Source organism: Oncorhynchus nerka, linkage group LG18, assembly GCF_034236695.1.
Source record: "Oncorhynchus nerka isolate Pitt River linkage group LG18, Oner_Uvic_2.0, whole genome shotgun sequence".
Lineage (NCBI taxonomy): Eukaryota > Metazoa > Chordata > Actinopteri > Salmoniformes > Salmonidae > Oncorhynchus > Oncorhynchus nerka.
The window spans coordinates 41018846-41040599 of NC_088413.1; the positions used below are offsets into that span (position 1 = coordinate 41018846).

Below are 21754 nucleotides of genomic sequence, written 5' to 3' on the forward strand. Positions count from 1 at the left end.
CCCGATGCTTGTATATATTTTAATGCTTGTAGACAATACTGGGTTGGGCAGTGGGGTTAAACCTGTTATTAGACTAGTGCACTACACATCCATTTACATTGCATGTGTCCAGCAGTGCACGAACTGCATGTCTCTGGTGCAGCTCAGAAGAAGTATAGGACGCAAAAGATTCTCTTCTTCCTCAGACAGCTAACGTTACATCTTGACAGCGCCTTTATACACTCCTTCGTTTTAAGAAGTTTACATGTGCGTCGAAGTTCTTCAGCAGTTGCGCACACTTCACATATTTTAGTGGCCATTTCCAAAGTAAAGTGAAAACATTTTCACTATAGTAAAACATTGATATTGTTCAAATACATTTCAAGTAGGCTATGGGTTACTTATTCGTAATATTCCAGTAGCAGCACTCAGGTGTCAGTGTTCTTCTCAAGCCTTTAAAAAAAAAAAACATTTATTTACCTCAAGTCAGTTAAGAAGAAAAAAATCTTATTTATAATGACGGCCTACCGGGGAACAGTGGGTTAACATATTTTGTCCGCTCGGGGATTCGATCCAGCAACCTTTCGGTTACTGGCCCAACGCTCTAACCACTGGGCAGCCTTCTTGCTTATTTCATGGACCAAAAACATGCATCTGCAAAAGGCTACTAAATTATTATACCAGGGCCAAGTTCAGTTGCTAAACGTTTTCGAACGTTGCATATACAAATGCCATGGCTAGAGCTGATTCTGCATGTCAGAGAGGTATGTTTGTTCTACGTAGGCTATTTCTATCTGAGCGTTGCGTCCTGCTGAACTCGCAACTGTATGTGGGGACTGCATATTTCTTTGCCATTGCACATATTCTGAGCTTGTTCGTTACATACAACGAAATATGACTTAACATTCATTAAAATTCTAAATACGTAAAAGATAAATGCATATACGTTTTCCTGTGCATGAATTGCTATCCAAAAGTAGAGTTCTGCAGAGTAGATTCAGATATGGTGAAAAAATGGCTGATGTGTAATGTCTTGGATACATTTTCATCTATATATTCTCAAAGGAAATATTACTGATTGATAAAAGTTACATTGCACACATATTGCTAACCAATTAAATGGGATTCAGCCGGACGTTAGATGGGCGGATGATACTTTCGCTCGTGATGAGTTGGTGAAATCGAAGACCATGGCTGAAACGTCATCCACAATATTTTTTACCCTATCACTGCTGTTGTTGTTTTGGAAACCATCGCAACGGAGCCAGTGGCGTGGTCCCAATCGTTTACTCAAATATTGTGGTAAATTGTATGTTTTTCAGGTTGTCGATGTTAGTCTGCATGTACATTCACGTAAATAACAATATTGCAAAACACCGCTAAGTTTGGCATCATTGTGGTCACCTTAGCTAGCCAGATTAGCTAGCATGAGCTAATGTCAGTAACGTTAGCAATTTAGCTATAACGGCAAGCTAGCTAGTCAGCTAGCTATGTTTGTTGTCATCAGTTGAATAGGCCTAACCCATCTGGTCAAAATGGACCTACTAGGCAGGCTTGCATATTGTTCAAATAAAATTTAGAAAAGTTCCATTGTTTGCAGTCAGACCCATACCATTGTATTGTTAGCTAACTAGATAGCTAAATTAGCTATCTGATTAGTCTGCTGCCTTGCATTTTTTTAGGAGGAAAGTCTCCCTTGGCCCTTTGCATGCAGAATGAGTGTCACTTCAGCATTCGAGAATGCCAGCAGGTGAGTACACACAATTGCAGTATTTTCCAAACATTGACTGTATTGTAGCTACATAGTATGGTTAATAAATTAATACCTGGCCTATGAATAAAGTAAACAGAGTAGCACACTATATTTCTTCTCTAGGTGAGAGTGAAGCCCGAGCTAAAACCAGGGCCAGATTTGACGAGGTCTTCAAGAGATACACTGAGCCGGCTACATTGGAGAAGAAAAAAGTGAAGAAGAAGAAGAGCCCAGATCAGCCAGAGCAGGAGAGTATTGTGGTAAGTTGGAATAGGTCAGATCAAGAAGGTTTGGCGCTGAAATCACTTTAACAATATTTTTTGTGCATGGTCTCTGTAAAATTAACTTCCATGCACATAAATGTATATTCTTACCTAATTCTTACCTCTTCTCGTTCAGCTCCAAACTTTGAAACAAAACCTTGACATTGTGAAAGACCTAGAGGACGATGAGACTGTTCATCAGAACACCTATCACGCTGACCAGGGCAGCCCTCGTTTCACCAAGAACAAGCGTAGGGAGAGGGAGGTAACAGAGAAGGTCAACAACAACAACAATGGGAACCAGGATGAGGAGGAGCAACCAACCAAAGGGAAGAGGAAAAGTAAAAGGGAGCTGCCTCCAGCCCCAGTGCAGCAGGAGGACAGTTATATCATTCAAATCGACCAGACTGATAGTACTGCTGGAAATGCCAAAACACCCAAATCCAAGGCCTCCTTAGAGTCGGAAGACCCTGCGAATATACAGAGGAGAAAGAGTAAGAAAGGGAACAGCAAAGGAGGAGAGGAGGTGTCCGAGGTCCAGGGTGAGGTTGCGGTGGAAGCTGAGGATGAGTTACTTCATGAGTACCAGAAGCAGATGGCACAGGAAGAGGAGATGGCTACTGTGAAGAAGACTGTACACAAGAAGTCAACAACAGACAAGACCAACGCTGCCACTCAGGAAGTAGTAGCATTAAACAATGAAGGTGCAAAGAAGAAGAAGAAGAAGCTGAGGTCGTCATTGGATCCGGATAGGGAGACGAGGTGTGTAGAAGTCTTACAGGATAACTAGTGAGGTTTACATGAACCTGGAAGAAAGCTGTAAATGACAGAGCCAGATCTGTTTGTTCTATCTTGGCAAACTTTATGGACATATTCTTGGCATAACAATGTCCATAGAAGTTGGCTAAAAAGCAAAAACAGATCTGGGACCAGGCTATAAACCTAAATTACCCATTAATACCATAGACTAGATTATCATATTTATTTTCCATTTTGTTTTACAGTATGATAGAAGATCTGCAGAGCAGCCAGTCTGACGACGTCACTGAAAGGAAGAGGTCCAAAGAGAAGAGCCAAGAAAGCCACCAAGAGGACGACGAGGAGGACAGACTAGAATCTTTCAAATCAAAAGGCAAAAAGAAGAAAAAAATAAAACAATGTGGGTATAAAAAGCTAAGAAAACATTCAGCTGGTCATACAACTTGCATTATGAACAGTTAGGAATTATGTGGCTAAGCTGTTCTTGAAAAGTTGGTGTGATATTTTTTTTTGCTATCTTCAGTAACATTAGTTAGTGTGATACTATGGTACGAAGATATGGAAGCACAAAATACTCTACTTGAAAGGTGAATAACATGATTAATAACATTGAGTAACACTTCTTTCCTTGGTGGTAGTGGTGAAGGAGGAGAGTGATACAGAGATTGTTGAAACTCCTCGGAGACCAGTCTTTGATGACAACCTGGTCCTGGGAGTCTACATCCACAGGACAGACCGCCTGAAGACTGACCTGCTGGTCTCACACCCCATGGTCAAGATCCACGTTATTGACGAGATGACTGGGCAATACGTGAAAAAAGAGGACAGGTGAGGTTTTGTTAGTTTGTGATTTTGTTAATTGTGGGTTTTTGATGTTACTAGCTTGGTGGTCCAGATCTGTTTGTGCTGTTATTCAGGTTAAATCGATCTGACTATGACCATAGCAGTTGGCAGCACAAACCAATCTGGAACCAGGCTAATTGTTAAATGTTGCCGTCACAACAAACGTAAAAACTGGTGGTGACGAGAATTGTGATCAAATCATTTTTTGTGTCCCTCTCCATATTTTGCAGTCACCGCCCGGTCTCGTCATTCTACGAGCAGGAGAGTGTGGAGCATATCCTTCCCATCATCACCCAGCCTTTTGACTTCAAGAAAAACAAATCAACAGTTCCAGAGTGGGATGAGCAGATCATCTTCAACGAGCGCTTTGGATATTTCCTCCAGGATAACCATGAAGGCCCTAGAGTTATGCTCTTTTTTGAGGTAAAAATAATGAAAAGAGGATGGGTTTGTGACACCAATATCTTGACACACGTCAAGCATTAACCAGATGTAAACTCAAAACTTTTTCCTAAAGGCCATTTTGAAAAGATTGTCTTTTAAATATATTTCAGGTCCTGGATTTTATGACCATGGAGGAAGCCAGAGCCAATGTTGACGTCGACAGACATGAACGAGGTTTTCGAAAAATCGCCTGGGCATTTCTAAAGGTACTGAAATATTTTCAGTTATGAATATCCATTATTGAAGAAAAAAAGAGATTTGTAACAATTTATTTCTACATCTCGGCTCCCTGCAGCTTGTGGGCACTAACGGAGTGCTGAACATCGACAGTAAACTGCGTTTGCAGCTCTTCTGTCCCCCTCCCCGGGGCAAGAGACAAGAAAATACCATTGAGGTAGTGGACTGGTGGAGGAGATATCCCCGTAGCAGATACACATCCACCCTCTACATCACTGTGAAAGGCCTCAAACTACCTGATCATGTAAGTCGATACTGCTTTGAAATCATACTACACAAACATGTTACTGATATGTCTGCTTTAGCAAAACTACCACTACCACCACTATGATGATAATGCTAATAATACTAATAACAGTAGTATAATAGTAATCTATTAGTACGTTAGTAGTAGTAGCAGTTTAGTTGTAGAAATCAAATCTTCATGCATAAGGAGTTGCTGTTTTGGGCTGTTTTATTTCCCAAAGGGTGAGTTGTGGTTTGGTCCAATGCTGTTTTAGGCTGTTGAGGTTTGACTGTTTTAGGTCTGTTGTGTAGGTGGACCCTAGTATCCGCTCCATGATGGCCCTGCAGCAGGAGAGAGGCTCCACTTCCTTTAGCGAGCTGCAGAGTGAGATCACCAGGAGAACCATAACACAACCTCTAGGCAACAAACCTGAGCTCCGTTGGAGCAGAATGCCTGGCCAGGTCTGTTTACTAAAGAACTTCTATTCTAAGAATCTCGACTCTCTGTTCTATCTCTGTTCTGTTGTCTAACAGTATCTAACTGTTACCCAATTCAAGGGCTGCCCAATTGCTGTTATAAAGTCATGATGGCATGTTGAGAAACACAACTTTGAGACAACATTTACACAACGTTCTGTGGTGGTCGTGCATTTGCTGGGAAATCCAGAAATGCCATCAATTATCCCCAGATGTGTTATTTGATGACGTTGTATTTGTGTTGCAGGTGTGCCGGATCCCTAATAAGCCCATGCTGTCGTTCCGTGGTGGTCAGATGGGTTGTTTCACGATACGATTCTCCCACGACGGGAGGAAGCTGGCTGCTGCGTGTGCTGACAGAGATGCCTTCCCCATCATAGGTAAGAATTGTAAACCCCTACTCAGAGCCACCTTAGTGCTCAGTGCCTTCAGAAAGTATTCATACCCCTTGACTTATTCCACATTTTGTTGTGTTACAGCCTGAATTCAAAATGGATTATATAGATTATTTTTCTCACCCATCTACACACAATACCCTATAATGACAAAGGGAAAACATGTTTTTAGAAATGCAATACAGAAATGTCTCATTTACTTAAGTATTCACACCCTTGAGTCAATACTTTGTAGTCTTTCTGGGTAAGTCTCTAAGAGCTTTCCACACCCTGATAGTGCAACATTTGTCCATTATTATTTCAGAAATTCATCAAGCTCTGTCAAATTGGTTGTTGATCATTGCTAGACAACAATTTTCAAGTCTTGCCATAGATTAAAGTCATACTGTAACTCGGCCGCTCAGGAACAGTCACTGTCTTCTTGGTAAGCAACTCCAGTGTAGATTTGGCCTTGTGTTTTAGGTTATTGTCCTGCTGGAAGGTGAATTCATCTCCAGACTGAACCAGGTTTTCCTCTAGGATTTTGCCTGTACTTAGCTCCATTCCGTAGATTTTTTTATCCTGAAAAACTCCACATACTTAATGATTACAAGCATATCTATAACATATGCTTGAAAATATGGAGAGTGGTACTCAGTAATGTTTTGGATTTGGCCCAAACAGAACACTTTGTATTCAGGACAAAAAGTTGAATTGCTTTTTCAAATGTTTTACAGTATATCTTTGGTGCCTTGTTGCAAGTGTGAAAACACCCTAAAACGTCACTTACACCGAGCTAAGGAGATTGATTCACTTGAGGAATGAATTCTGTGTGCTTACCCCAAACAGGTATGATTTTTTTGATTTATTATTGAAGTTATCTCACCGTTTTTTTTTTTCTCAGTGTATGAGATTCCTTCAGGCAAGGTGTTGGCTGCCTTCAACGGCCACCTCAGTATCGTGTATGATCTCTGCTGGTCCAGAGACGACTGGAGCCTCCTGTCTTCCTCCTCTGATGGCACCGTCAGGTAAATGGTCTACCTGTACCTCAAATATACCCTGCCTGGGAAGGATAAACATGGAGCCTCGATTAGATTACGCTGATGCTTAAGGATATATTTGTGCATGTGTTGTCACTAATATAATGGATTGAAGTCATACCCACATATCTCCTCTAGGGGGAATGTGTGCACTAGGCACAATGCCTCTAATGGCGCATGCACAATATACTGTATAATATACTGAACAACAATATAAACTCAACATGTAAAGGGTTGGGCCATGTTTCATGAGCTGTAATAAAATATCCCAGAAACGTTCCAAATGCACAAAAACCTTATATTGCCCACCCATAGCTGCGCCCCTTACGAGTCATGTGAACTCCATAGAATAGGGCCTAATGAATTTATTTCAATTGACTGATTTCCTTATAAAAATTGAATCAAATTTTATTTGTCACATACACGTGTTTAGCAGATGTTATTGTGGGTGTAGCGAAATGCTTGTGTTTCTAGCTCTAACAGTGCAGTAATATTTAACACTAATATCTAACAATTTCACAACAATACACACAAATCTAAAGGAATGGAATTAAGAATATATAAATATTTGGGCGAGTAATGTTTGAGCAGCATAGACTAAGATACAGTAGAATTGGATAGAATACAGTATATGCATATGAAATGAGTAATGCAAAATATGTAAACAATATTAATAAAGTGACTAAATCAAATGTATTTATATAGCCCTTCGTACATCAGCTGGTATCTCAAAGTGCTGTACAGAAACCCAGCCTAAAACCCCAAACAGCAAGCAATGCAGGTGTTGAAGCACGTTGGCTAGGAAAAACTCAGTAGAAAGGTCAAAACCTAGGAAGAAACCTAGAGAGGAACCAGGCTATGAGCGGTGGCCAGTCCTCTTCTGGCTGTGCCGGGTGGAGATTATAACAGAACATGACCAAGATGTTCAAATGTTCATAAATTACCAGCATGGTCAAATAATAGGTCTGGGACAGGTAGCACGTCCGGTGAACAGGTCAGGATTCCATAGCCGCAGGCAGAACAGTTGAAACTGAAGCTGCAGCACGGCCAGGTGGACTGGGGACAGCAAGGAGTCATCATGCCAGGTAGTCATGAGGCATGGTCCTAGGGCTCAGGTCCTCTGAGAGAGAGAAAGAAAGAGAATTAGAGAGAGCATACTTAAATTCACACAGGACACTGGATAAGACAGGAGAAGTACTCCAGATATAACAAACTGACCCTAGCCCCCCGACATATAAACTACTGCAGCATAAATACTGGAGGCTGAGACAGAAGGGGTCAGGAGACACGGTGGCCCCATCCGATGATACCCCCGGACAGGGCCAAACAGGAAGGATATAACCCCACTCACTTTTCCAAAGCGCAGCCCCCATACCACTAGAGGGATATCTTCAATCACCAACTTACCATCCTGAGAAGGCCGAGTATAGCCCACAAAGATCTCCGCCACGGCACAACCCAAGGGGGGGCGCCAACCCAGACAGGAAGATCACAGCAGTGACTCAACCCACTCAAGTGACGCACCCCTCCTAGGGACGGCATGAAAGAGCACCAGTAAGCCAGTGACTCAGCTCCTGTAATAGGGTTAGAGGCAGAGAATCCCAGTGGAAAGAGGGGAACCGGCCAGGCAGAGATAGCAAGGGCGGTTCGTTGCTCCAGAGCCTTTCCGTTCACCTTCACACTCCTGGGCCAGACTACACTCAATCATATGACCCACTGAAGAGATGAGTCTTCAGTAAAGACTTGGTTGAGACCGAGTTTGCGTCTCTCACATGGGTAGGCAGACCATTCCATAAAAAAAGGAGCTCTATAGGAGAAAGCCCTGCCTCCAGCTGTTTGCTTAGAAATTATAGGGACAATTAGGAGGCCTGCATCTTGTGACCGTAGCGTACGTGTAGGTATGTACGGCAAGACCAAATCAGAGAGATGGGTAGGAGCAATCCCATGTACTGCTTTGTAGGTTAGCAGTAAAACCTTGAAATCAGCCCTTGTCTTGACAGGAAGCCAGTGTAGGGAGGCTAGCACTGGAGTAATATGATCACATTTTTTGGTTCTAGTCAGGATTCTAGCAGCCGTATTTAGCACTAACTGAAGTTTATTTAGTGCTTTATCCGGGTAGCCGGAAAGTAGAGCATTGCAGTAGTCTAACCTTGAAGTAACAAAAGCATGGATTAATTTTTCTGCATCATTTTTGGACAGTTTCAGTTTCTGATTTTCGCAATGTTACGTAGATGGAAAAAAGCTGTCCTTGAAACAGTCTTGATATGTTCGTCAAAAGAGAGATCAGGGTCCAGAGTAACGCCGAGGTCCTTCACAGTTTTATTTGAGACGACTGTACAACCATTAAGATTAATTGTCAGATTCAACAGAAGATCTCTTTGTTTCTTGGGACCTAGAACAAGCATCTCTGTTTTGTCTGAGTTTAAAAGTAGAAAGTTTGCAGCCGTCCACTTCCTTATGTCTGAAACACAGGCTTCTAGCGAGGGCAATTTTGGGGCTTCACCACGTTTCACTGAAATGTACAGCTGTGTGTCATCCGCATAGCAGTGAAAGTTAACATTATGTTTTCGAATGACATCCCCAAGAGGTAAAATATATAGTGAAAACAATAGTGGTCCTAAAACGGAACCTTGAGGAACACCGAAATTTACAGTTGATTTGTCAGAGGACAAGCCATTCACAGAGACAAACTGATATCTTTCTGACAGATAAGATCTAAACCAGGCCAGATCTTGTCCGTGTTGACCAACTTGGGTTTCCAATCTCTCCAAAAGAATGTGGTGATCGATGGTATCAAAAGCAGCACTAAGGTCTAGGTGCACGAGGACAGATGCAGAGACTAGTGTTCCATTATTAAAGTGGCCAGTGATTCCAAGTCTATGTACAGTGGGGCAAAAAAAGTATTTAGTCAGCCACCAAGTTCTCCCACTTAAAAAGATGAGAGAAGCCTGTAATTTTCATCATAGGTACACTTCAACTATGACAGACAAAATTGGGAAAAAAACAACAGAAAATCACATTGTAGGATTTTTAATGAATTTATTTGCTAATTATGGTGGAAAATAAGTATTTGGTCAATAACAAAAGTGAATCTCAATACTTTGTTATATACCCTTTGTTGGCAATGACAGAGGTCAAACGTCTTCACAAGATTTTCACACACTGTTGCTGGTATTTTGGCCCATTCCTCCATGCAGATCTCCTCTAGAACAGTGATGTTTTGGGGCTGTTGCTGGGCAACGCAGACTTTCAACTCCCTCCAAAGATTTTCTATGGTGTTGAGATCTGGAGACTGGCTAGGCCACTCCAGGACCTTGAAATGCTTCTTATGAAGCCACTCTTTCGTTGCCCGGGCGGTGTGTTTGGGATCATTGTCATGCTGAAAGACCCAGCCACGTTTCATCTTCAATGCCCTTGCTGATGGAAGGAGGTTTTCACTCAAAATCTCACGATACATGGCCCCATTCATTCTTTCCTTTACACGGATCAGTCGTCCTGGTCCCTTTGCAGAAAAACAGCCCCAAAGCATGATGTTTCCACCCCCATGCTTCACAGTAGGTATGGTGTTCTTTGGATGCAACTCAGCATTCTTTGTCCTCCAAACACGACAGGCTGAGTTTTTACCAAAAAGTTATATTTTGGTTTCATCTGACCATATGACATTCTCCCAATCTCCTTCTGGATCATCCAAATGCTCTCTAGCAAACTTCAGACGGGCCTGAACATGTACTGGCTTAAGCAGGTGGACACGTCTGGCACTGCAGGATTTGAGTCCCTTACTGATGGTAGGCTTTGTTACTTTGGTCCCAGCTCTCTGCAGGTCATTCACTAGGTCCCCCCGTGTGGTTCTGGGATTTTTGCTCACCGTTCTTGTGATCATTTTGACCCCACGGGGTGAGATCTTGCGTCTAGCCCCAGATCGAGGGAGATTATCAGTCTTGTATGTCTTCCATTTCCTAATAATTGCTCCCACAGTTGATTTCTTCAAACCAAGCTGCTTACCTATTGCAGATTCAGTCTTCCCAGCCTGGTGCAGGTCTACAATTTTGTTTCTGGTGTCCTTTGACAGCTCTTTGGTCTTGGCCATAGTGGAGTTTGGAGTGTGACTGTTTGAGGTTATGGACTGGTGTCTTTTATACTGATAACAAGTTCAAACAGGAGCCTCTTAAAGAAGAAGTTACAGGTCTGTGAGAGCCAGAAATCTTGCTTGTTTGTAGGTGACCAAATACTTATTTTCCACCATAATTTGCAAATAAATTCATTAAAAATCCTACAATGTGATTTTCTGGATTTTGTTGAAGTGTACCTATGAAGAAAATGACAGGCCTCTCTCATCTTTTTAAGTGGGATAACTTGCACAATTGGTGGCTGACTAAATACTTTTTTTGCCCCACTGTATATAGGGAAGCAGCCTCTAATGTGCTAGTGGTAGCTATTTAACAGTATTTAACAGTCTGATGGCCTTGAAATAGAAGCTGTTTTTCAGTCTCTCAGTCCCAGCTTTGACACCACCCTCTGGAGAGCCTTGTGGTTGCGGGCAGTACAGTTGCCGTACCAGGCGGTGATACAGCCCGACAGGATGCTCTCAATTGTGCATGTGTAAAAGTTTGTGAGGGTTTTAGGTGCCAAACCAAATTTCTTCTGCCTCCTGAGGTTGCACCTTCTTCACCACACTGTCTGTGTGGGTGGAGCATTTCAGTTTGTCAGTGATGTGTATGCCGAGGATCTTGATGCTTTCCACCTTCTCCACTACGGTCCTGTCGATGTGGATAGGGGGGTGCTCCTTCTGCTGTTTCCTGAAGTCCACGATCATCTCCTTTATTTTGTTGACGTTGGGTGAGAGATTATTTTCCTGGCACCACACTCCCAGGGAGGTGAGGACCTCACCTCCTCCCTGTAGGCTGTCTCGTCTTTGTTGGTAATCAGCCCTACTACTTTTGTGTATATGAACTGTAACTCAGTAAAATCGTTGAAATTGTTGCATGTTGAGTTTATATTTTTGTTCAGTATCAATGATGTGTGGTGTAGTATGCTCAGTAACATGAGGACACGGTGGGTATAAGTAAGGGTGAGTTTACTCAGCAAGCTTAGCACTCCGTACATCATCAGCACTTGCATTCTCTTCTTTCGCTCTGGATAAGAGCGTCTGCTAAATGACTTAAATGTAATGTAAAATGTTGACATGTCTGATATCCTGATTTAATTATTCAACACTATGATCCCTCTCAACCCTCTCAATTGTCTCTTGCAGAGTGTGGAACGTGCAAAGGCTCCAGGCCATCGCCCAGAAGGTGCTCCCCCACCCGTCGTTTGTCTACTGTGCTCAGTACCATCCTACGGCCCAGGGCATGGTGGTAACGGCTGGGTACGACTGTCTGGTGAGGGTCTGGAGGGTGAACGTCAAAGATGTCAACGGACTGCTGCTCCAGGAGTTCGAGGGTCACAAGAGCTTCATCAACGCTCTGTGTTTCGACTCCGAAGGTACGGAATCAGTAAATCAATCAATCAAATTTTTTATGGAGCACTTTTTACTCCAGCAAGTCTCTTTCTGTTAGAGAATAACATTTTTTTGGGGTTCCTGGCTAGAGTATCTATTCATGGCATTTGGTGGATGTGTAATGTGTTTATTGTATATTTATTCAGGAAACCGAATGTTCTCTGCGGACAACGTTGGGTTCATCATTGTGTGGAGGACGTCGGTTGATGACAGTCTGCATCAGAGACCGTGTCGTCACTGGAAGATTGAGAAGGTTTGAGAACAATAATTTTATTGCATGAAATGTTCACCCAAAATGTGTCTTATGCTGGTGACAATGTCCCCTCTGGGGGTCAAGGAAGTCTATTCAGTCATTCACATTGGAGAGTTGGATTAATACTTTATTTTGTCCTGCAGGAGATAGGAGAGAGTGACCTGAGTGGGCTTCCCATCAACACGTTAGAGGTCCATCCTAATGGTCGCCGTCTACTGATCCACGCCAAAGACAGCGTTGTCAGGGTGATGGATCTCAGAGTGTAAATATATATATTTTTAAAGCCCAATTGAGACCAGAGCCTCATTCGCAATGGTGCCCTGAGTACAAAAATGTTCACTATCTTTGTACTTGTTCCCAACATGTTATTATGATCGATATACACAAAGAGGGGTCCGACCCGAACTAAATGGGTGTACCAGTTTATTAGGTTTATTTATTACCGGGTCGGACCCCCTTTTGCCTCCAGAACAGCCTGAATTCTTCAGGGAATGGATTCTACAATGTGTCAGAAAAACATTCGTTGCTCAAGGGACCTAACATGTGCCAGGAAAACATTCCCCACACCACTAAACTACCACCACCAGCCTGTACCAGGCAGGATGGGGTCCATGGACTCATGCTGCTTAGGCCAAATCCTGACTCTGCCAACAACATGACACAACAGGAACTGGGATTCATCGGACCAGGCAATGTTTTTCCACTCCTCAATTGTCCAGTGTTGGTGATCGCGTGCCCACTGGAGACACTTCTTCTTGTTTTTAGCTGGTAGGAATGAAACCCCGTGTGGTCTTCTGCTGCAATAGCCCATCCGTGACAAGGATCAATGAGTTGTGTGTTGAGATGCCGTTCTGCACACCACTGTTGTACTGCACCGTTATTTGTCAGTTTGTGGCCCTCCTGTTAGCTTACACGGCGATTCTTTCCATTCTCCTTCGACCTCTCATCAACGAGCTGTTTTCGCCCACAGTACTGCCACTGACTGGATGTTTTTTGTTTGTCGCACCATTCTCGGTGAACCGTAGACACTGCTGTTTGGCAATTGATGTTATTCTTCAATAACACAAACTCCAAAGCAAATCAGGGGGAGAAAAATAGGTTTATTTGAGAAGGACAAATCAAGATGTTATGCTGAGAGATAGATGTTCAGATGTTCAGTCTCCCCTCTCCTCAGCTTTTCTCCACTGAACAAAGGAACAGGATGTCATTTATAACCCCCCACCCTAGCCTGGGGTTGACTAATCAGAAGTCCTTGCAGGACAACTTGGCCAATGGCCAAATAACAAGTATCCTGCCCCCGACTCAATGTATAGACCCATGACAACGTAGCACACGTCGCTCTGAGTTCAGGAGTGACATTCCACAGATCCTTAACGGTTGTTGAACTGAAACCCAACTCCTATTTACAAATCGCTATTGACCATTAGTACTCTAGTACTCTCATCCTCTGTGTTGTGTATTTATCTTCAAAATATTCCTATACTGCCATGCATGAAAATCCCAGGAGGGCGGCTGTTTCTGATATACTTGATCCGGCGCGCCTGCTACTGACGATCATACCACGCTCAAAGTCGCTTATGTCACTCATTTTTCCCATTCAAACATTCAATCAAACAGTAACTGAATGCCTCGATGCCTGTCTGTCTGCTTTATATAGCAAGCCACGGCCACGTGACTCACTGTCTGTAGGAGCAATCCATTTTTGTGAACGGGGTGTATCTAATAAACTATCCAGTGAGTGTAGTTCTGTGTTGCCACAACTCAAGTAAGTTTCCATGTCTGTTGTTGCAGATTGGCTGTGAAGAAATACACAGGTGCCACTAACTACAGGGAGAGGATCCACAGCACGTTCACACCCTGTGGGAGCTTCATCTTCTCAGGCAGCGAGGATGGAATGGCCTACGTGTGGAACGCAGAAACAGGTGAGGACAAGACAGCCACATCTGATCATCCAGTATGAATTTAGACACAAACTAATAATCTATGCACTTAGGGACAGTTTCCCGATATCCAGATTAAGTATAGTCCTGGACTAAAAAACCTGCTCAAAGGATAATCTCCTTTGAAATTGTTTTTTGTTCCAGGACTAATTTAAATCTGTATCTGGGGAAATGGTCTCTAGCTAAGTGCATGCGTTGTTCGTTTTTGTTGTTGTTATGATCAATAATAACTGCTGGTTTTGTGCCTGCATCTACCAGGTGACCAGGTGGCGGTGTACTCGGAGCTGTGTTACCCCACAGCCCTCCGTGGTGTGGGCTTCCACCCTCATGAGAACATGGTGGCCTTCTGTGCCTTCGGTCAGAACCAGCCTGTGCACGTCTACTTGTACGACCGCAGAGGTGAGCAGCTCATTATTGTACTGAGATCGATCACGCAATGAGAAGGTCTTAGGAACACTCAGCTGTGCCTGAGTACCTTGCTCAGAGCATTCAAATAATTGTATTGTAAGAGGACAGTGGCGTTACCAAAGATGGTGGTTAAATAAAGATAGTTCACTCAAGCCATTTACCATTGTAAAATTGTTTAAATGTTCCTGTCTGTGTAGGTGGGCATTCCCTCTCTGTGTAGGTGGGCATGCTTTCCAACGTGAGTGAGGTAACAACTGGTTCTGGTCTACTTATTGTCCCCTCCCTTCTCATCCCACCCAGAAAACATTTGCCAGTGAGATGTCTTGGTATGGATCATCCCCTCCGCGGGACGGGGGCCAATAAGTAGACCAGAGTGGCACCGCCTCGATCAGAATAAATTAGGCGTTGGGATGTCTATGGCGTTACTAAGTCTTGATTCCACACAACTTGAGTCATTAGTGTAGGAGCCATTTGACTGTTTATAGCAGGGGTGTCTGCCACGCGGGTGGTTTGAGTAAAATAAAAAAAGTATATGAATATAATTTTTTTAATTGGGGGGGTTGAGCTCAATATACTTTCAAATGACTAAAACCAAATCGAAACTGTGTAGAAATTATAATGGACCTACCTCATTCTTATACTTTCCATCTCTCCCCAGCTTGCTATTAATCACAGACATGGATATTAGATGGTCAGGGAGCATTGAAAATGTCCAAAATAATGGATAGAGGACAATGTTTTGGTAATTTTGACAGCGAGGAAAAATAACACATTTTTTGTGGTGCCCTCCGGACCTCGTTGAAGACCGAATGCGGCCCCGGGGCAAAATGAGTTTGACACCCCTGGTTTATAGGCTTATGAATATTTTGTGTAAACTTAGTCTGTTTTGGGATGTTCGAAAATGGTAGGCCTTGAGATTGGGTAGACTGGATGAGTATTTTTGTCTGTTTTGTGGACTGAGAAGAAAATCTGATTGATTTATTGGGAAACGGTTGAGCTGAGTACAACACGGGGATTAACACATTAAAGCAATTATACTTGTTTCCAACGTGGTCCCTGATGGAATACACACAATAAAGACAAAGCAAAAACACATTTTCTCTCTGTTTCTTCTCAGCGGCCCAGCTGGAGGTGGAGAGTCTGAAGGGCCACAGCAGGTCTGGATCAGCCGACACTAAGATGTTCAGGAACACATCCGACCCAGTAACATTCCAGGACACCTCCGGAGCAGCCATGGACTGCTTCGCCAGAGCAGCCAGACTGTCTATGAAGATGCAGCGTGTCAAAGATCAACTGGACTCTGTTCTAGTGAGTACAAATCTTGTTTTGATTTAGTTTTAAAAACGTGAATGATATTTTTACCTCCAACTGAGGGTAAATCATTATGCAAACTAACTCGAATTTACTCATGTTTTTGTAGGAACCATCTCGGAGCTCCTCTGCTGTGGAACACCTGTATGAGCAAGGTATGCTTTAACAATGATATTGGTATGTTTATGTGACAATATGTTGACATTTGTTTGACATGTTTTTGTGGTTTGTAGATAAAGCGGGCATGTATCAGATGGGGAGGAGCCTATCTCAGGAAGCTGGCCCAGTAAGTAGTACTCTCATTAACTCTTAACTCTCCAACCTCTGTGTGTATGTGTGTTGTCTGGAGGGGTTGGGATATAGCAGAACACATTTCAGTTTCCCTGTAATAATGGAAAATGAATTATTCTTCTGCTGTTTTCAGATGAGCTTGAACTCGTCCCTGCCTCCTCCGTCGCTCCTGTCACCACACTCCAAACTGCAGCTGTCTAGTTCCCTCGGAGCTCAGTTCATCCCCCAGGCAACTCTCACCTCCCAGAACCGTGAGTGGCTCTAGACATGCCCTTTCTCTGGAGAAAAAAAATCGGTCCACTCCTCGCCTCCTGGCCTTCATTACCCTGATCCTTATTCTAAAAGAACTGACCAGGTGAAAGCCTGCCTAAAGATGAGCTTCCAACTGTCAAGTTTTTCCCCTGTCAGTTCAGATGAAGGGAAGGAGACAGATTTTTACTGCTACAGGCCTATGAATCTAAGCAGCTCTGTGAACGAACCACTGTGTCGTCAATAATTTGTAAGAATTGAGCTTAAGGACCCATTCATGCAGAAAGAGAGCTTTGGCCAGACATTTCAACAACAAAGCAACAAACCAAAACGCAACATTCCCAGACTCACTAGAGCTGTTAAGGATCTTACAGAGCAGCATGTTCACTGTACATAAAGACCAAGACGGGCCTCTCCTTGTCTTCAACGCTGTCCGTAGGTGTTCACACCTCTACGATAATGTCTGCTTTGAGGTCTTAGATTTTAATATATTCATCTGGTATTTCCTTTCTCTTCTTTCTCTTCTGTTTGCAGGTGGTTTCAGCCCTGTGGGCCAGCATCTAGGAAGAGCTCCATCTCTCAGGCTACAGACTGTAAGGCATCGTTATAATGTTATGCTATTCTCGTTGCTTCCTTTTTTGTGTATTTTATTGGGTTTTAACAGTAACTTTATTTTAGTCTTGTGGGCTGAATATTTTCTTTATCTATCTGAAAGAAACCGACGTAACACATGAAGTTGAATATGGAATGGAAGTTTAGGAGCGTTCCCTTTCTTCCCTCAGAGCTTCCCTGATCATCTGTCTACAGCCATTAGAGTGGACGCAGATTCCTTGGTACCAGTTCAGCAAACGGTAAGTTCCTGTTTTTATTCTAACATTGACAACTGTATGCATTATAAGAACATACCAGAGGTGGGACCAAGTCAGTGTTTTACAAGACACAAGTAAGTCCTAAAGTCTTAGCACTCAAGTCCCAAGTCATGTCCCAAGTCAAGTCTCAAGTCCTAAACTTTGAGTGTCGAGTCCTAAACAAGTCATAATGTGCTCTTCACCAAATGTAATACCATTTCATATTTTTAACAAGAGTAATAGTTAGTATATTACATTTACACAAATCATGAATGCTTTTAAAAAATATACATATTTATTACTTTTCAAATAAACTCTATATTTCCATGGAAATACATGGGTAGTGTTGGTTCCATTTTTCTGTGCTCCATTTTATTTACTTAACAAATAAGGAACACTCAAAATGTGCACTTATAAATCATAACAATTTTAATCAAAATACAGCTGTAGACAGAAGTCAAAGATCAAACATCACACATACAACTGATGTCTCTCCTGAGTTCTGCAAAATAGGAAAAGTCCCAAGTTATTTTATTGAGCCCGAAGTCCAGCCCTAGTGATGTCACTGCATACGTCATTACCTTCTGCTCCTCAGACCAAGCCCATGCATACACAGCTATACAAACTTGCAAGAGAGATACAATAGTTCCAGTGTTTTCTAAGGGCTCAGCAATAGATGTCCACTCCCCAAGTTGATTTATAGTGGTATGTCTGACTAGTCTCTCAACTCTTTTACTCCCCAACAGGGTTCTGTGTTTATCTTTGAAGTGCTTTCTCACATACCCCATGCAATAACTCACATATCTCTGACCTTTTCTTTATAAGAGGCAGAGACTAGAAAATAACTGTGATTTTTTTTTTTAACAATATATACATTATAAGGTTTGTCTGTAGTCATGGACCCTATAAATGTAGTGGGGGAGGGGTCTTATACCCCTTCCCCTTCTATTAATACAACATAAGCATAATTCATTATTATAATACAATTGGTGCAGCCCTTATCATGACCCAAATTTGACCCCATCAGTAGCCATGAGAAAGACCCCCCCCAATCGCCCAACCTTAGCACACACACACCCACCTCCAACCCCTCTCTGTGTGTGGTTACAGTAGGCTAACGTATGTCAATGGTTTAACGAACAGCAGTAACATCAGTCAGGATTTAGGCTACCAATTGCCTAGCCATTTGTAGCTCAATCTTGGGTGCAATGATCACGTTCCTGCACTGACTGACTGTGTGGAGGCTCATTGATTTAACGTTATGTTAGCCTACATGCTACACTAGTAAAGTTATAAATGATATAGCTGTCGGCTATATTAGCCACGACTTACCGTTCTTTGTGCAGCTTCAAACGTCGAACAAAGTTGGAAGTTGTTGCGCCTCCGTCTTATTTTCTTCCCGCATGTTTTGCAAGTTGCAATCCGTTTTTTTTGTTGATACAGCGTCATCTTTATATCTGAAAATAATAATTTGGGTATCATCTTTCCAAGGGCTCCATCTGAATTCACCCGCCGGCTGCTGTCCGATTCAAACTGTAATCCGTTAAATGAAGAGTTGATGCACTGCACACTTTTTTTAATAGCATCATTTTTTATATTTGGGCTTGGGGAGGGTATCAAGTCAGTTCAAGTCAAAAGGCTCAAGTCCAAGTTAAGTCACAAGTCATCGGTGTTAAAGTCGAGTTGCAAGTCATCATATTTGTGACTCGAGTCTGACTCGAGTCCAAGCCATGTGACTGTACTCTGGAACATACTATACCCAACAATCAAATATGACAATTTAAAATGATCCGTTATTTTAACACCATGGTCAACCATTCTTAAATCCTTTTCATTTCTCTTTCTTTCTGTCAGGTTGTCTCTTTGTATGACTACAGTGCTACCCGGTCAGATGAGTTAACGGTACAGCGTGGTGATGTCATCCATGTGCTCTACAAAGACAACGACAACTGGTGGTTTGGACGCCTGGCTAACGGACAGCAGGGATACTTCCCAGCTACCTATGTGGCGGAAGAGCGTAAGTAGAGCTTTATATATTTTCCACATTAATATAATATATGCACTTCTCATCGTTCTCCAAAGCAACTTAATCCTTATGGGAAACCCACTGTGGTGTTGCTAGCATAGTCTTACCAACTCAGCCACACAGGACAATGAAAAAGAACCCATGTGGATATGGAGCCTATAAAGTCAAGTCTATATGGATGTGTTGTTTGTTGCTGAGCTATTTCTCTCGTCTGCCCCAGGGGATTACAACGACGAGCTGTCTCAGGCCCTAAAGGCACAGTCTGCCCTGTCTGAACAGACCGACCTATCAGTCCCCCCTTCTGAACGGACTGACCAATCAGATGGGAGGTTGACACCTACCAAGGTAAGGCGACTGGGTTCTGTTTCAGCTATCATTGTGTGGTGTAGCTAAAGTGTCTCTTGGTTCTGATGGAGAAGGGTACTTCAAATAAAATCATTGATTGATGATTTATTTTAGAATTTACCCAGACATCCCCTCCACCAATACGGTCCTTGGCTCATCCTAGGTCGAAAATCGACAGGTTAAGACAACGTCGTCACAAATCTGGGACCAGCGATGTCGCTAACTACTAGCGCCGTTGCTAACTAGCATAGCTAGTCTCATTGTTGCTAAGAGTTATGGGATATTAGAATCCTGTTGTCTTAACCTTTGTCATCTTCAACCTAGTTATCATCTCGTTCCCCTTCTTCAGGGAACCAAGGTTGTAGGAATTACTGTTCATTTCCTTGTACCTTCTCTTCTTTGATTACTCTCCCTCGGCTCACAGGTGTCAGCTGCCGTTGTCTCTGGGGAACTCAAGTTCATCTCTGAGCTGGATACAGACCCTGAGCAGCCTGCTGCCACCAAGTAAGTCCTCTTCCTCACAGCAACAGTCCTCATAAGTCACAGCAGTGGCTCCGATATCATCCCGATAGTTCATTTTGTACACTCGTGTTCGAACCACATGGCGAGAAAATGGGAAGAAAATGAACTTACTAGATACATTATACGAGATACATTATTAGATGACATACAATTGGTTTAAGTGCTGACGTGTTAGATTGTGTTCTGTCAGAGAGTTGGTTTTGGAACCAGTGTGTGGCACTGGAAGTCATGAAATCAGACCTTTGACAGCTTACAAAAGGGGTCTCTTGAGGTTCCATTTTAGGGCCTGCCCTTATTACACTGTATGATATAGGAAGAAATGGAAAATCTGCAGAACTCCCAACAATATTCTGACGACACAATCGTTTACTCTTGTGCCTCTAAAATTGAGAAGGCTTTTCTGGATTTACTAGCATTTGATGACATTCTCAAACAACTTTCTCAACAAATGGAGTCACTTGCACATTTTAACTGTGAATTATGATTGTTTGATGATGATTCACTGATTTGAAATAGTATCTAGGCATTTGAACTAAGTTTTAGACAGCATATTGTAAACTTGTCCAAAAAGCTGAAACAATTATTTTCCCATAATGCTCTTTGGTCTTGTAGAGAGCTACGAAATACTTTGAACTGGGCAAGAGGGTATCTCTGAGTGAGTTTAAAACTCTGACTGAAATGTTGTTGACTGCTGTAATTCTTTGGAATGTATTTTCCTTGTATGTGCTCTTGTATTTTATGGTCATACTGACTACTTCCTGCTGACCTCTTGCCAGTTCCCCTTCCTAAAGTTTTTTTGTATTTTTATATATATATATACACACATTAATGTCAGGCCAATGTGTTTTTCCCCCATATTTCTCAAGAGTGAAGAAGAAGAAAAAGAAGTTAGTGAAGAAGTTAGAAGCTCCGTCATCACCACCACCGGCCACATTCTCCGACCCTGATGCCCCAGGAACGTCATCTACCAAGAGGAGGGCCTATGCTGCAGGCAGCAGACCACTGCCCCCCAGCCCCAGGAGAGGACAGTCTAACAGAGCCTTGGAGCCTGATACCTAGACCCATGGACCTATGGTTAAGAGTACACTAAGAGCTGTTTTTTAACACTAAATTCCCGTTTGAACAGAAGATAACAAATATGTTAATAATGAAACCATCCTGTAAAGCGTACACATATTGTTTTATTGTGGGTGGTAGGGGGGTTCAAATATTTTTTAAATGATGTCCGAATAACTATTGATTTAAAAAAATATTTTAGAACATCTGAATTTTAAAAAGTTGACTAATTATGTCCTATAATGTAGTATCAGTCCTGGAGAGATTTTGTATGTTTGGCTGTTTTTATCCTATTTATTGGAGTAATGCATTCATTGACTTCTGTAACCTGTTTGTTATGAGCTATAAGAAAGGCATATACTTATTAATACTACAGTTTTATTTTTATAGCTTAAAGGGACGAGGAAAGTCGTAATCACCAAAGTGTCACCAATACAATTAAAAATAGTTGCCAAGTGAATTGTTTGTATATGTATTTCTGTAATTACAGAAAATTACAGTTGCTAGTCATATCTTTAAATATGTCCGCAGTGATTATGTTAAATATAACAACTTTGAAATGTGTTATGAGTGAGGAAAATCTGTTTTGTTAGAAAAGTATGGTACATATAGCT

At 42.3% G+C, this 21754-nt stretch overlaps 1 protein-coding gene across 2 annotated transcripts; it reads left to right on the forward strand.

Moving 5' to 3' along the window:
• The first annotated feature begins 1163 nt into the window (after positions 1–1163).
• Positions 1164–21704, forward strand: ahi1 (Abelson helper integration site 1). Of its 2 annotated transcripts, none has more exons than XM_029687600.2 (27): positions 1164–1288; positions 1662–1729; positions 1856–1992; positions 2132–2757; positions 3000–3154; positions 3393–3582; positions 3828–4020; positions 4152–4247; positions 4337–4522; positions 4816–4965; positions 5228–5360; positions 6259–6382; positions 11646–11875; positions 12038–12144; positions 12288–12406; positions 13936–14066; positions 14343–14483; positions 15610–15800; positions 15913–15958; positions 16037–16089; positions 16228–16345; positions 16878–16936; positions 17126–17194; positions 19046–19208; positions 19438–19562; positions 19987–20066; positions 20951–21704. In XM_029687600.2, the coding sequence occupies exons 2-27, from the start codon at positions 1720–1722 to the stop codon at positions 21141–21143; spliced, it is 3825 nt and encodes a 1274-aa protein (XP_029543460.1). In that variant the 5' UTR covers positions 1164–1288; positions 1662–1719; the 3' UTR covers positions 21144–21704. The 2 variants fall into 2 exon arrangements, with proteins under 2 accessions (XP_029543460.1, XP_029543459.1); XM_029687599.2 differs by having other exon boundaries at positions 1164–1281.
• The last annotated feature ends 50 nt before the right edge of the window (positions 21705–21754 follow it).